This window comes from Apodemus sylvaticus, chromosome 15 (assembly GCF_947179515.1).
Source record: "Apodemus sylvaticus chromosome 15, mApoSyl1.1, whole genome shotgun sequence".
Classification (NCBI taxonomy): Eukaryota; Metazoa; Chordata; class Mammalia; order Rodentia; family Muridae; genus Apodemus; species Apodemus sylvaticus.
This window is the reverse complement of record NC_067486.1, coordinates 83,097,289-83,109,125: the sequence shown is the minus strand read 5'-3', so window position 1 is coordinate 83,109,125 and position 11,837 is coordinate 83,097,289. Positions and strand designations below refer to the sequence as shown.

Sequence of the window (11,837 nt, the reverse complement as noted above, 5' to 3'; positions counted from 1 at the left end):
TACCCACAGTTCAAATTTATTAAATAGAAAATCACATAAATTAGATTTGTGTATGATTAGTCGGGTGTGGTGACTCATGTGTCACCAGCTCTTGGAAAAGCGAGGCAGGTAGACTACCAGCCTGGCTATTGCCAGCCCATGAAACTCATCTCAAAAACTAAAAAACTGCAGTGGTGGTTGTCTTTGATCCCAGCACTGGGGAGGCAGAAGTAGGTGGATCTGATCTTAAGTTTGAGGCCAGCCTGGTCTACATAGTTCTAGGCTAGCCAAGCTAAAAAACAAAATAAAATGGATATAGCTCAGTTTGGTAGAATGCTGGCCTATTAAAGCCCAGCACCACAGGGCTTAGAAGGATCGTAAATTCAAGGTTATCCTCAGCTACACAGCCAGTTCAGGGCCAGCCTGGGCTATGTGAGACTATCTCACACTAACCAATTCAGTGATGCCTGAGACCCAGCAAAACAAACTTAAGAATCTGGCTGAGGTTGCTAAGGCCTACAGTGAGAAACTTAGCCTATATTCCTGATTCCACTGCAGTGTATCTGGCTTCCTTACTGTGAATCTCCCACTATGTCTAACTTCTAAACTTACCACAGGTGTGTGTGCAGTTAACAAACAGGTTTTGGCCCCCTCTTAAGTTAGAGCATCTACTGGGCGTCTTGGAATGCCCCACCATGGATAAGAGGGTGCTACATCTGTTTCTTACAGTCCTGAAACCTGTTAAGACCTCATCCCACTTGGCACAGCCTGACTCAGGATACAATGCCAGTCTAGGTAGCTTCAATAACCTGTTGATGTCCTCCAAACTGTTGTCAGTTGGGCACTCAAAACTTGAAGCAATGCATGTCTTCCTTTCAGCTACACCATCTACAGTATGGACAAACCACTTCCTTAACCGTACATCAGAATAAAACCTGAGCACTGACAGCAGTGTCCCCAGCCAGTTTGGAGGGGCCTTTCTTTATTTGCAGAACAGAAGGAACCCTTCTGGGTGACTCCAGATTTATGCCATGAGAGCCGTCAGGGCACCCTCATCCACTGCCAGATAGATACATGGGAGAGATGCCTAACATGGATGTTCATAAGAAGGCCATTCCCACTTATGGAGTCCTTCCTACTCGATGAGGTCCATTTTTAAAATATAAACATCTCTAAAGGCATTCACCCAGAAGGTTCATTTGCCTGTTACTACAAGGTAAACGTTACTTTGCACTACGCTGAAAGGTGAGCCTGAATCCTCAATCCTCAGTCCAGGGCTTCCTTTGAGGAAAATCAAGCCCATAGACAGTTCTTCCATGAAGTACACTGAAGGCCTCCTGTGGCCAATGTCTCAATTCTACTGCATCAGGCTCCACTGCATGTGTGTGTGTATACACACATATATACATACATGTATGTATATACGTATGTGTATATATATATACATACACAAACACACACACACACACACGTGTGTGTATATATATGGATATCCCTAGGATGAAGAAAACCAAGAGACAGCCTTTAGCTGGCTTTTAAAGCTTGGGGCATGAAAAGATACTCTTGCAGGGGTGGGCAAGGAGGGAAGGTATGAATATGGTAAAGTACAATATGCCTATATGGAAATGTCACAATGAAAACTGACTTTGAATGCTAGCTTAAAACATTTTAAAAAGCTTTTTAAATCCCAGCACTCTGGGAGGCAGAGGCAGGCGGATTTCTGAGTTCGAGGCCAGCCTGGTCTACAGAGTAAGTTCCAGGATAGCCAGGGCTACACAGAGAAACCCTGTCTCGAAAAAACCAAAATCCAAAAAAAAAAGAAAGAAAAGAAAAGTGGATTGTAGTGGTACACACCTTTAATCCAGCAGGCAGATATTTTGAGTTTGAGGTCTGCCTGGTCTACAGAGGGAGTTCAAGTATAGCCAGGGATATACAGAAAAACCCAGTCTCAAAAAAAGAAGGAAGGAAGGAAGGAAGGAAGGAAGGAAGGAAGGAAGGAAGGAAGGAAGGAAGGAAGGAAGAAAGGAAGGAAGGAAGGAAGGAAGGAAGAGAAAAGAAAAGGGAGGGAGGAAAGTGAAAGAAATGAGAGAAGGGGAGAAGGGAAGGCGGGCACGCAGGCATTTGTGAGCACATCCTGCAAAGGACAAGGTCAGACATAACAGGGTCAGTTTAGTAAGACAAATATCAACAAATAATTATCCAGACTCTAAACACTCTGGTGGGCGTTACCGGCAGTCTGCTGCAGAGCGAGACCAGATCCTGTTAATGCACTCAGACCCCACCATGGCTCGGACCTGTGAAAGGTGGGCTGGCGAAGCTCGAGGCCACAGTGTATCAGGCCCACGCTTTCATTTGTCTGGATATATGTGCATTACCGTTTGATTTAGCTAGAGTGTCTAATTCCCCGGAGCTTCAGTTAATTGTGAGCGTAAAACTGAACTCAAACCCTCTACAAGAGCAGCAAGCGTTCATTACTGAGCCATCTCTCTAACACCACATCGGACAGGTTTTACTCTAGTCCCTAATCCTAACAGTACTGAGTTTAGAATTCACGGTCCAAACTCCTAGATGGCTATTTGAAGATGTGTTGGGGCATCTAATGGCTTCCATTAGGAGGAGAGTTGTAGGGTTAGACACAGCTACACTAGGCACAGTACAAGAACGAACACGCCTCTCCACGGTGGCTGAGAGCTGCTCTATTAGCCAGAGCCAATCAAAACCAGTTTTTCCTATGGCCAGATCTGTTTAGCTACCTACCATCTCCCTTCACCAAGGCGAAAGCACTTACACACACACACACACACACACACACACACACACACCAGCACAAAGCAAGAGTTGAAGCAGTCCACCTTGGCCCTGAATGCCACTAGCAGAACAACCACCCAGTGGCCTCCAGCATCAGCCACTACCCTAGTGTCCATTGGTTCTTAAGAGCCACAGAAAAACACTTTGACAAAAGTGTTCTCCTAAGAGAAAACCAGGCTGGTGCACAGGTGGCCAGGGAGACCTCCAGGACAGACACTTTCCCCACCCCTAACACAGCCTTGTCAGCTGGTCCAGGTTTTCAAAGGAATTTTTTATTCACTATTTTTGATGACTATAAATAAGTGTTTCCACTATGGAAAAGAAAGTTAGCACAGTACATTTTCATGACTGGGGAATGGATTTCTGAAGTCATATTCAATGGTGTCAAAACTTGGAGGGAAAAAAGTCAAAAACAAAAACAAAACAAAACAAAACAAAAAAAAAAAAACACCTGAAGGTTGGAATTCAGTTCTTTATAAAGTCCCTTGTAAAAACAGAATAAAAACAAACCTTAAAGGGTAGGACAAATTTTTAAAAAGAAAAGGAAAGGAAAACGACAGAGTGATTCACTGCTTCTCCTCAGACTTCTCTTCAGCGTCGTCTCTGGCCTCCCTCACTGAAAGGGCTTCCAGCTTCTCAGCCACCTTTTCGGCATTATCATTTTTGCCTGGTCCTGCAAAAACAGGCAATCACAGTAAGACAACAGTCAAGTCTAGCTGTGAGCCCGCACTGCTCTTGGCACTCACCTAGTGTGCAGGCTCAACCTGTTCCCCAAGCATCACCCACCAGTCCCCACAGATGGGCCCAGCAAGCTGCTGGTTGTGTGTGGTCACTTACTAACCCAGGCCCTGTCTGCTCCAGAAGAACAGAAAACAGAATTCGTTGCAAAAACGAGGAATATATCTTAAAAGCCCTTTCACTCCTGGTGGGTTCCAAAGAGCTGTGACTCAGCTCTGTACCTGAAACTGACCACAAATGCTCTGAGGCCAACATGAGGCCAAAGCCTACAAGGCGTCAGGCGGTGTCCCCAGGCAGCTGCACTGCCTCTGACAGTCGGAGGCAGCCACAGCACTCTGGATCGTTTCTTTGGCAGATGGAAAAAGCACCAGACTGGAGCTGCAGCCAGGTGCAGAGTGAATCTGCACAGACACTCCACAGCCCACTGCCCTCATCACCCACAGGGCACCACGTCACCTTTCTTTTCTCTCTCTTCAATTTCTTTCCTGCATTCTTCAAACTTTGTTTTGAACTTTTGTGCATCTGTAAAAAGAGAAGGGACTAATGTCTGAAGTTTCTCAAAGTAGTCTGGCAATATCCTAAAGTTTTGAAGAGCCAACGCATGGTCCTCAATGTTATTTTTCTAGACAGGAGCCTGGTACATATCCCTGGCTGTCCTGGAACTCAAGAGATCCATCTGCCTCCGCCTCTACTGCCTCTACAGAGATTAGAGGCAAGCATTACCACGCCCAGCCCCAATGGCAAATTCTGACTATTCAATACCTGCAGTGAGTCCCTCCTGAGGCCGTTGACTCTGCTCAGCTAGCTGTCTATCACAATCAGACAGCCAAGGGCCAAAGCTCTTCTTACTATAGGCTCCATGTTGGAAGGGCTACCAGATACACATTATACTCCCAGACCAAGGGCAAGGCTCACTTTCACAAGAGCACCAGCCACTAGGGCATTTGCCGTGGTACCTGCTGACTCTCCATGATCCCCAGGGCACAGCTTTGTGGCAATTCAGACTAGAAAGATTCCCCCATGGAAGAGAGATCAGCCAGGGCTTGCAGATCTCTGCAGTCTTTGCTGGTACAGGTGCCTAAGCGTCCGTAGGGGACACCAGTGTCCCAGTCTTGAGGAACCAGAAACCAAGCAGAAGCAGCAGCAGGAGAAAACTCTAGGGTGTGTCTCTGGTTCCACACACCTGATGGGAGTCAACTGGATGCAACAACTGTTTATACAGACCCCTAGAATTTCAGAGGCTCTGCATGCTTTGGGCTAACATCAGCTGCCCAGCAGGCGACCCACAGTTGGGCAAGTTCTGCTTACTCTCAGCATTTAGGAAGCGGATGGCGAGCAGCTCAGGCTTGGGGCACTCATCGGCGAAGTCAGCGTGGGTATTCCAGACCCAGGCTCGGTCACTGCCAGCATTCGGCTTCAGCTCCATCATCGGCGTGACTAGGGAGAGAGGCCTGTGAGGACAGTGGCCAAACCTTACCCAGCCCTCACCAACTTGCTCACCAAGTGAGGGAACCCACTTCAGCCAACATAAAGTTTAGAATCTGAGATCCAGGCGGTTGTACCTGATTACCCTCTGAGCCAAGCAACCACCATACTGGGGTATCCAACTCTGCCCACGTGCAAATTAGCCCAGCTGGGCTTGACTGGTTACATCCCCTCAAGGTCAGAGACCCCACCCGAGTCTCCAGCTACTTCCTACCACTGGCTGTGTGCAATTCTGCCCTAACCGCATGTGCTCTCCCTCAGGAGGGGCTAGAGTATTAGGTTGGGAAAGACTAAAGGAGAAGCCATCTTCCCTGCTGGGTCAAAGCTTTCCTGGTACAGCCTGACGGGGTACGGAGCACCAATAAATAATCCCTCACCTTTGCTCTTTAAGAAAGCCCAATATACTCACTGGTTCCCAGAGCATAGTTTGGTGACATCACACCTTGATTTGTCATTAGAATCTTAAAAGAAGTGTAGATATTCCACTCAGAAGGAATTTTAAAATATAGGCCTATAAACTCTACACCCCAATGCAAACCACATCTGCTTAAAACCAGAACAGTTCTTATGTAGGAACAAGCGCAGGGTCCTGAAGCACAGGCTCTACCTCCTAACGTTTTAAGGGCACTTACTCCAGCTCAAACCTTCCTAAGGGTAACCAACATATGGCTACAAACACATGCCCACACCAGCATGAACCTGGCTGACTGAAAGGTGGGAACACAGAGGCAAAGGAGCCTGAAAGCAGGGCTATCAGTGTTACTATTTAGCCTGCTATAGTCCAAGAAGAACACAAGCAATGGATACCAGAATCCCATGACAAATGCTAGTGTGCCATGGAAAATAAGAAAGTAAGTCAAAATAAGACCCAGACATGTTTATTCTGAATTCCTCAGGTCCTATACAGAACCAAGGGAGAGCTAAGCACTGACAGATAGCTGTCCTCCACTGAAAGTCTGGTCATCCCTCACTGGTGTAGATGCCCAGCCACTGGACCCTGGACCCTTGGCAGTATTTCCAGGATTTCAGGGAAGCAGGCCCTCTGACCACACATGACTGCTTAAAGTTGGAACCTGAGATTTGAGCCACAGCAGCCCAACAGTGGTCTTAGAAACTGTACACTGTCCAGTCTTACTTTCCCCATACATCACTTGATGCCTGTGGTTCAGATGAGAATGCCCCTCAGAGGCTCAGATTTGCATGCTTGGTTCTCAGTTGCAGAACAGTTTGAAAAGATTAGGAGGAGCGCCCTTGTTGGAGTAGGTGTGGCTTGGTTGAAAGAAGTGTGTCACTGGGAGTGGGCTCTGCACCTCAGAAGCTGATGCCAGCAGGCCTAGTGTCTCCTTCCAACTGCTGCCCGTGGATCAGGATGTAAAGCTCTCACTTAGCAACTACGTAAATGCTTCCTGACATGATAGTGGACTAACCCTCTGGATCTGTGAGCAAACTACCAATTAATGCCCTTTACAAGTGCTGTGGTACGAGATCTCATCACAGCCACAGAACAGTGACTAATCAATGCCCAACCTTGACCCACAACCTGTTGGGTCCAGGAGACAGGAGTTCCACCAGGGCCCAAGTGGAGAGGACGAAGACTACCTGCTCGCCGGGGAGCACCTCGATTCTCCCTCCCCCAGGGAATGTTCCGAATCGGGGCTGAGAGGAGACTGAGGCAACTGTGGGATAGGGAAGGCAACGATCTTTCTCATGCCCCTGTCTCAGCAAACCACCTGTTAAGCCCTATACCCTGATCTTACCTATAGTCTGCCTATGCATCCAGGACAAAAGATCCTGATGGCTAGAAAGTGTAATCTGTAGAGGCAGGCTGTAGGCTGTCTCAGGAAAAAGGCCCTTTACAGGCCTCATCAGTTCCATCCCTAGAACCACAAGGTAAGAGGAGAACCGGCCCCTACAAGTTGCCCTTCAACTGCTACAGCCACGGCACATACACGCACAAAGCAAAGAAAACACGTGTTCAGTAGATAAAATCGCTAGCTACACAAGCTCAGTGATCCAATCTGAAAATCCATGTGAAAGTGTCAACAACACACGAAGTTGTTCTTTGGTCTACACATGGACCCCAGCCCCACCAAAAGAAAAAGAAATGTTTTCAAGTTTAGAAAATGTAGATTTTTGCATTAGAGAATCTACCAGGATCAAGAGTAGCCCGTTGGAGGATGGTTTTGTGCACTGTGCCCAGAGATCTTGTTACAGTCTGGACATTGATACTGTCATGATTACTGAAGCATCCATCCCCCATCTCAATGATGTATAAAAATTTCCCCCTCACCTGATTGGTTATAAAGAGCTGATCAGCCTACTGTTGGGGGAAGAAAGTTAAGATGGGACTTCTGATCTCAGTAAGGATGTCCTGGGTGGAGACAATGGATGAAGTAGGAGCTGCCAGGGTGAGACTCAAGATGGCAGGTAACAGGGAACGTGACTCAGCAGTAGACAGTATAGTTAGAAAAATGTCAACCCTGCCCAGCTATAGTGCATTATTTCTAGGCAAAGGAGGGTGTAAAAACCCATGTACTTTTTACACAGCCCAAGATGGATCTACACAAATAGGGAGGGGTGGCTTGTTGACACCTCTTTCTAGACACACAAGATCACACCCATAGGTGTGCCCAAAGCCCTCATTTACCTCCTTGCCAGACTGTTCCCTCCCTGTATCATCCCAGGGAACACCTCAAAGGGAGTAGTAGAACATATCAGAAAGTAACAAGACAGCAGCTTCAGCACAGGACAGCCCCAACTTGCCAGGTAACACACATCACCATCCAAGCCTAAGCTGGGTCTGTATCCACCTGGACCCATCTTGAGTCTTACTGTCAGAGTTCAGAGACTTGTTTCAGAAAGACTCAAGTTCAGTAAGTATCATAAACATGCCCCCCACCCCCGTAACCAGCACCAAGTTCTAGGGTCTGAGACCTGAAGGACACCTACTGTAGTGGTTGGCGCAGATCTTCAAGGTCTTGTCCCTCCTCATGAGGAGGCGGATGGTCCCTTTCTCCTTATGCTTCAGCAGCTTCACATCCCCGGTGCCTCGCTCCTTCCACTCTGGGAGGTCGTTCTCTGAAGCGAACCGGAACAGCTTTGCACGCCTGTAAGAAAAGCCAGGAAGGAATCATCTGGACAGGGAGGGACGCCCCTGGACCAGCTGCCACAAAGGAGCGCCGTTCTGGGGACCATAAGGAGACTGTTGGATACCGTGCCCTCCCCAAAACACTTTTAAGGCCTTTGGGCACCAAAATTACTAGGCAAAATACACCCATGGGAGCACAACAGCCCAACAGGCTCCAGGCTGCGTTTACTTCATAGCCAGAAAGCTATTCACAGCAAAGGATTTTTTCCCAGAGACACATCTAAAGATGCACATGGCTCACGGTAGGGTAAAGAAGCTGCAGGTCTGGGCCACCTACTTACACTACATGAATGCCCTGTAACTACATAAAACCTTAGGAATCTTATCTTCCACAGGCCTAGCCACAGCTCCCTGTCAGAAGGAACCTTTCATAGTCTCCAGGGTTCAGGCACCCAGTACCTGCAATGAGTGCAGTACAGCTAGCTGTCCCTTGGGTCAAGTCAGCACCCTTCCTTTGAGGCCACATTTGCTCTTACAAAGCCTCTGCTCTCCTCCAAATTCAGTCTTGTTCAGGGAGACTATGTATTCACTTACCTCCTTAAGAGAAAGCTCAAAGAGCCGGCAGGTGGTGGCGCACGCCTGTAATCCCAGCACTCTGGGAGGCAGAGGCAGGTGGATTTCTGAGTTCGAGACCAGTCTGCCTGGTCTACAGAGTGAGTTCCAGGACAGCCAGGGCTATACAGAGAAACCCTGTCTCAAAAAAACCAAATCCAAAACAAACACACACACACACACACACACACAGAGAGAGAGAGAGAGAGAGAGAGAGAGCTCAAAGGCCCTTGTATCAAGGCACAATATGCTGTCTCCAGAACTATACCAAGGACACTGGGGTGGCATCAAGTTGACAAAATCAAGTACCACATAACTCAGGAAGATGCTATCCTCACCCACTGTTGTGAACAGAGCTCTGGACCACCACCTTCTAGGTAGTACAAAGGTACACTTGTGGCTCTCCTTGGGCAGGCCTCCCTCCTTCCCTCACTTCAGAGCAGAGGAACCTTTATTTAACACCTCAGGCATACTTGAAAATTTGACATTAGCAAATTCTCTTGATTTTACTACATGATACACTGCTACATTAAGATGAGACTGAGGTCCTTACCGCTGCTAGCACTACACTCTCAGATCTCATACTTTCTAAAGCTTTGCACTCCTGTAAGAAAAGCCAGTAAGGCCGGGCGGTGGTGGCGCACACCTGTAATCCCTGCACTTGGGAGGCAGAGGCAGAGGGAGGTGGATTTCCGAGTTCGAGGCCAGCCTGATCTACTGAGTGAGTTCCAGGACAGCCAGGGCTACACAGTCAGGAATCCCCTGGACAGAGAGGGATGCACACCTGGGCCACACCCTGGCTGTTCTTCCAGAGCTCCAAATGGCAACTCACACTGTCCCAAGGATTCCACTACTGTCTTCTGGCCTCCTTCAGCATATTGTGTAGCCACAGACATCAACGTAGGCAAAGCACCCACACACATAAAAACCAACAAGAGCTAAACAAGCCTTCATCTTTAAGGTACACAGTTAAGACAATAGAAACAAAGCAGAAAGAAAAGCCAAGAGAACTCTGCTCAATAAAGAAAGGGAGCCCTAACCCCGCAAAAAAGTCTCACCACCTACCTAGTCCTAGCACTTTTTTATATAGACCAGATTGACCTACAATCCACAGAAATCAATCTGCCTGCCCCTGCCTCCCAAGTGCTGAGACTAAAGGTGTGAGTCACCACAACCTGCTGGAGGCACCGAGGTGACAGAACAGTGATGAGGACACCCTTCACAAGACTGGCCACAGGGAACAGGGACCAGTTTTTGGCAGAGAAATGGTTGAGTTTTCATTGTTAAGACTAGTCACCATACAACAACTCCAGGCACTTTCTTAAAACAGCCTTTATCAAGTTGGGTCCAAGCCATGAAATTCACAGAAATCAGTGTGCCCAGCCACCCTAGAATTCTTCTGTGCAATTCCAGACAGAAATCACAAAGAGGCTATGCCAGAAAGCACCACTAAGGCCTATACCTAAAAGAGAAATAATACAAGGAACAGAATTCCTAGCTTGACTGGCTCCTCTAGAAATTGAAGAGGAATACATACGTGGTTATGTTTGGGCACTGCAAATTTTAAAAGAAATGCCCTGCTAAGAGCTGTTTCCTGTTCACTCTTTTCTTTCTGTTTCAGTCAGCCCATCTAAAGATACTTCCAGGACATCTTAGCTGACTTACATTTTAAAAAGTTCCTCTTCATCTTCCTCCAGCGTTTTAATTTCTTGCTCAGGAAGAGAAACTATTGGTTCGAACTGGGGGTCATGGTTGGACTCATCTGCGTTCTCTGTGGAAGTATCATGGTCCTCGTGACTGTCCTGTGTAGAGAGGGTAGAAGTGATGCTGCTGGCTGGTGGACTTGGTCCACAGAGGGCATCATCAAATGGCACCTGGAAAATGAAGACAGGCCTCCCCCAAACTGGAAATTAAGCCTTCGTCTTGTCATCTGATTGTATTTACAACCAGCATCACAAAACCCACAGGATATCATGAAACAAGACAATGGATTTTGACAATCCTCCTACACACTCAAACATCAACACACAGCCAAGTCCTTGGCAAAGTAGCTTGGGAAAAACTCCCTCTTCTGTAAAATAAAATGATACCCGCCATAAAAAGAACATGATAAACTCAAAAGGAAGAGCAACCGTAACAGTTCTTACTGAGGACTATCCTAATACTTGTTAATTTACTAGGAACCTATGAGAGAACTAGCATCTACATGAATTTACAATCCCTCCAACAATTTTACCCAAGCTTGAAATTTTAAGCTGAAAGAAGCTTTAAAAAGTATGACAAATAAGCCCTAAGATTCTGACCCAACTTGGAGAATTACAAGGGCATGCACGTTTAAATCTGACAAGATCACGTGCTTTGATAGCACAGAAAAATCACTGACTACCTAACTCAACAGGATAAAGAAGTAGAAACCTTTCGTTCGGTTTCTCAGCACTGCGGCTAAGCTGCGGCCGACACACGAGCCACCAACAAAGCCGCCCCCGCCCAGAGTCCGCGCGTCTAGTATCTGTACCGTGCGCCGGGACGCTAGCTTCCCCCACCGAGGGCGGAATGACCTAATGAATGAAGGGTCTGGGGGCAACTGAAAGGAGGATTGCCGGCGCTAATGGAAAGATCCCAAGTGGGCCACGACGAAGGAGATCGGCCGCCTCCGGGTCCCCAGGTGAAGCCGGGAGCACAGTTTGGCCACGGCTGTTCTTCCGCAGACCACAAGGTCACGCGACGCCCTGCAGCCCCCGAGATCGGAGTCTTGGCCAGCAGCTCCCATTCCCGGACCCCAAAGACCTCGAGCACCCCAGGCCTAGGCGTCTCGACAGGCCCCGAACCCGCAAGCCAGCGAGGGTTGGAGGCCGAGGCGCGGGCCGCCCACGTGGCCGCCCAAAGCGGCCCTTGCCTCTCGGCCTGTCCGGCCCCACCCGGGCATCCCTGTACCTTGGCGGCCGCCATGGGGGCGCGGCGACGGCGGCTCGACTAGCTCAGGCGTCGCTGGCTCGGCGGCCTCTGGGCGGCTAGTAGCAGCTCCTTTCCTCCGCGTCTGGCGCCGGCGTCTCCCGCCCGTCCGCTCTTCCCTCCGCCCCCCGACCCGAACCCTGACCCCTGACCCCAGCGGCGGGAAACGCGCAGT

General features: G+C 48.4%; 1 protein-coding gene and 1 non-coding gene across 2 annotated transcripts; both read right to left on the bottom strand.

The window, feature by feature from the left end:
* Positions 1–3,245: 3,245 nt before the first annotated feature.
* On the bottom strand, positions 3,246–11,803 carry Ranbp1 (RAN binding protein 1). Its single transcript, XM_052158927.1, has 6 exons — positions 11,645–11,803; positions 10,376–10,512; positions 7,960–8,117; positions 4,834–4,962; positions 3,982–4,047; positions 3,246–3,460 (listed from the first exon to the last, which is right to left on the bottom strand). Exons 1-6 carry the CDS (start codon positions 11,657–11,659, stop codon positions 3,354–3,356), a joined length of 612 nt encoding a protein of 203 aa, XP_052014887.1. The 5' UTR covers positions 11,660–11,803; the 3' UTR covers positions 3,246–3,353.
* LOC127666420 (small nucleolar RNA SNORA77) lies at positions 3,805–3,930 on the bottom strand. Its single transcript, XR_007973619.1, has one exon. It is a non-coding gene; the product is annotated as a small nucleolar RNA SNORA77 (small nucleolar RNA).
* Positions 11,804–11,837: the final 34 nt, after the last annotated feature.